Source organism: Mastomys coucha, unplaced genomic scaffold, assembly GCF_008632895.1.
Source record: "Mastomys coucha isolate ucsf_1 unplaced genomic scaffold, UCSF_Mcou_1 pScaffold15, whole genome shotgun sequence".
NCBI classification, from domain to species: domain Eukaryota; kingdom Metazoa; phylum Chordata; class Mammalia; order Rodentia; family Muridae; genus Mastomys; species Mastomys coucha.
The window spans coordinates 150,604,206-150,607,285 of record NW_022196897.1 but is presented as its reverse complement, the minus strand read 5'-3'; the positions used below and the strand labels follow the sequence as shown (position 1 = coordinate 150,607,285).

General features: G+C 41.3%; 1 protein-coding gene and 1 long non-coding RNA gene across 2 annotated transcripts in view; both read right to left on the bottom strand.

The window, feature by feature from the left end:
- Positions 1-1,247: 1,247 nt before the first annotated feature.
- Positions 1,248-2,345, bottom strand: LOC116092520. The gene is made up of 2 exons (XR_004119295.1): positions 2,086-2,345; positions 1,248-1,335 (listed from the first exon to the last, which is right to left on the bottom strand). It is a non-coding gene; the product is annotated as an uncharacterized LOC116092520 (long non-coding RNA).
- Positions 2,346-2,763: 418 nt separating this feature from the next.
- LOC116091831 (WAP four-disulfide core domain protein 6B-like) overlaps positions 2,764-3,080 on the bottom strand; it is a 3,658-nt gene continuing 3,341 nt past the window's right edge. Inside the window, exon 3 of the mRNA XM_031373282.1 lies at positions 2,764-2,858. Coding sequence (XP_031229142.1) covers positions 2,764-2,858 — 95 coding nt within the window. The remainder of the gene's footprint in view (positions 2,859-3,080) is intronic.

Here is a 3,080-nt window from a genome sequence, read left to right as displayed (position 1 = left end):
ACCCTTTCCTCCCCAACTTGCTTCTTGGTCATGATGTTTGTGCAGGAATAGAAACCCTGACTAAGATGTATACCCAAAAGAAATGTAGACAATTAACTTGGGAGATAGTTTGTAAGAGAACAACAAAGAGTGAGACTGAATGCTTTGCTTGACATTTGTAACTCTTGTATCAATATACCACAGTAAGAGCCAAGATTTTAAGCTCTACTAAATACAAAACAAACAAACAAAAAAGACTCTATATATTTATGTTCATTTAAGAAAATACTAGAGTGATGTATTATTTTGAAATATACAGTTAATATGTTTGGAGTATTTTAAAATTTATATTGAGAAAAATGTACATATTTTCAGTATTGCTGTAGGCAAGCATCTACATAAGACTGTTAAATTGATTGTTGTTTTATACCAAACAACTTTTATAATACTCATTTTTATTGTTATAATATTTTATAAATTTTAAAGATTATGACAAAAAAATATTGTAATTATTGAAGGGGGCTATGGGAGGAGTTGAGGTACAAAAGGAAAACAAGAATATGATTTAATTCTATTTACTTAAAATATGTTTTTAAATGTTAACAAATTCAGATAAATTGAAATAATGTAACTTTTCTCATCATAATGCAATAAAACTTAAAAAAAAAAAAAAGCTTTTCATGATAGACATGCCAGATCCTGGCAGCCCAAGATTCTCCTCCAAAGAAGATGACAGACACAAAAGAACCTCCACCTGGAGCTTGCTTTAAATGCAGCAGAGCTAGACACTGGGCTAAAAGCTGCCCTTCACCTCAACTGCTGCCAGGATACTGTCCAAACTGTGGACAAGCAAGACCCTGGGGACTTGACTGCCCCACTTTGCCTAGACAAGGTAGGCTCATGCCCAACTTTCTGCCCCACAGGCTAGCCTGTTAGATCTCCTGGGCCTGGCAAAGACTGGTGCTGCCCAGGGACCTTTGTCCCCCACTGACCATGGAGGAATAGGGTGGCTGTCCAGGTAGCTGGTGAGTCTGCCATTTTTAATAGATTCAGAAGCCACTTGGTCTACACTGCCTATTTACTCAGGTCTCTGGGGGAGTTGATGACCACTCTAATGATGGATTCGCCAGTTTACCTGCCTAGGCTTCAGGGGCCTTCTTAGATTTTTTCATATATGTAAAAACCAGGCCACAGGTCTCAGTCTCCCAGAGCTATTACTAGGTCTGGACACAGTTTACCTTGTTACAGGACTCAGAAAAGAAATAAACTTGATTCAAAGTAACTTTTTTACTATTTCTTCATTTAGAGGAACTTGCTTTACAGTGGTGGCTCTCATTTGTGTCTCCTGGGGAATGACTGGAAAGAAAAAAAAAAGTTTATATAAGGTCTGAGGACACAAAAGCTTAACTTGCGCTAACAAAGTGATTTAAGGGACACATGAAATAAAACCTGCTTCAGATTTCTTTCCCTGGCTATGCTACTGTTACTGCAAGACTGTAAGTGTTGAGTTTTAACATTAATCCATGGAATTCTGATAAGCTATGAGTCTAGCTCTGGTAAGTATCGACTACTAGTATCACAGTCACAAGCTCAAGATTTTAAATTTCCCTTGGTTGTCTTCTAAATATAGACTTAAAGGTGCTTCTCATTGTGCTAAAAACATCTGTCCAATCTGCATACAGCCAATCTTCTGGACAGAGGAAAGAGTGTTCATGTTTTTAACCCAAAGTCATTGTGGGCCCCCAAGCTTCTAGTATGACACAAAGGTGTGAGTCTACTGCCTTTTCTACAATGTGGATTTTAGTACAGATTACAAACAGTGGTGATGCTAACATGTCTAAACTTACCTCTCTTTGTAAACTTAAGAAGTTCTTAAAAAGCTTCGGGGAATCAACTTGAATGCACCTCTCAAGGGTAAAATGGACTCCAGACAAGTACTCCTGTTATCAACCGTCTAAGTTTCCCTGCCTACTGCCTGTTCCTAAGGAGGGGGGATCTCTCCCCCTTTCCCGGATTTTGGAATTCCCTACCCCCAACTACCTGTACCATGGGCCTAAAAGTTTCTAATGTACACCCAAGAAAAAAGAATTCCCCTAAAGTCCTTACCTTTATCTTCTGCCCCATACACCACACCTACTCTGCTCACCATCTTCCAGGTTTTGTTCCTCCAAAATCTGCATCCTGGACAGCTTCAAAGCAGCTATCCTCGCTGGTCCAGCTTTGCAGGCTGCTTCAAATAGGCCCGCACCTTCCTAGCCCCAGATGATGCCGCAGCCCGGACAATGACTGAAGCACTCAGCTCTCCCAGGACCTGACTAGCATCGTAGTTTTCTGGCCCAAAGATGTCTCTCTCTCCCAGCCTGACCACAGGGACTCTGCAAGCCAGCAGCTGTCACCACTGGTTTCCAAGCACCCACTTCAATCTCCTTGGAACCATTATGACTCCATTCATATGCACTCGAAAACACACACACACACATCTTTTAAAAAGTTGATTGTGAATTGTGTTCTTATTTGAAATACTTTCTACCACATTTCTAGATACTTTTTTTTCCCTTCGGTTTTTCGAGACAGGGTTTCCCTGTGTAGCCCTGGCTGTCCTGGAACTCACTCTGTAGACCAGGCTGGCCTCGAACTCAGAAATCCGCCTGCCTCTGCCTCCCAAGTGCTGGGATTAAAGGCGTGCACCACCACTGTCCAGCTTCTAGATACTTTTCAAATGAGCCTCTCGGTGTTAAGACTTCTGGCTCTTCCTTTGCATCTTATGATAGACACTTTAGCATCTTATGATAGACACTTTAGCATCTTATGATAGACACTTTCATCCTGACTCACAATTGTGATTTTGCACACAGAGGACTGGGAACAGATGTGAACACCTGCAGACAACAGAGGAGTTATTCAGACTCTGAGGCATCAGAACTCACAGGATCCTTTATTAGGAGGAACGAGTGTCTTCATAGGAATAAATTTGAGCCATGAAAGTTGAGGGGATAGGATCCCAGACTGAGAAGGGGTCAAAGGTTAAAGGGTATGACATCTGAAGAGAAGCTGGGGTTGGGGGAAGGGAATAAGCAAATTCTGGGGTTCTGGTCTGGCAA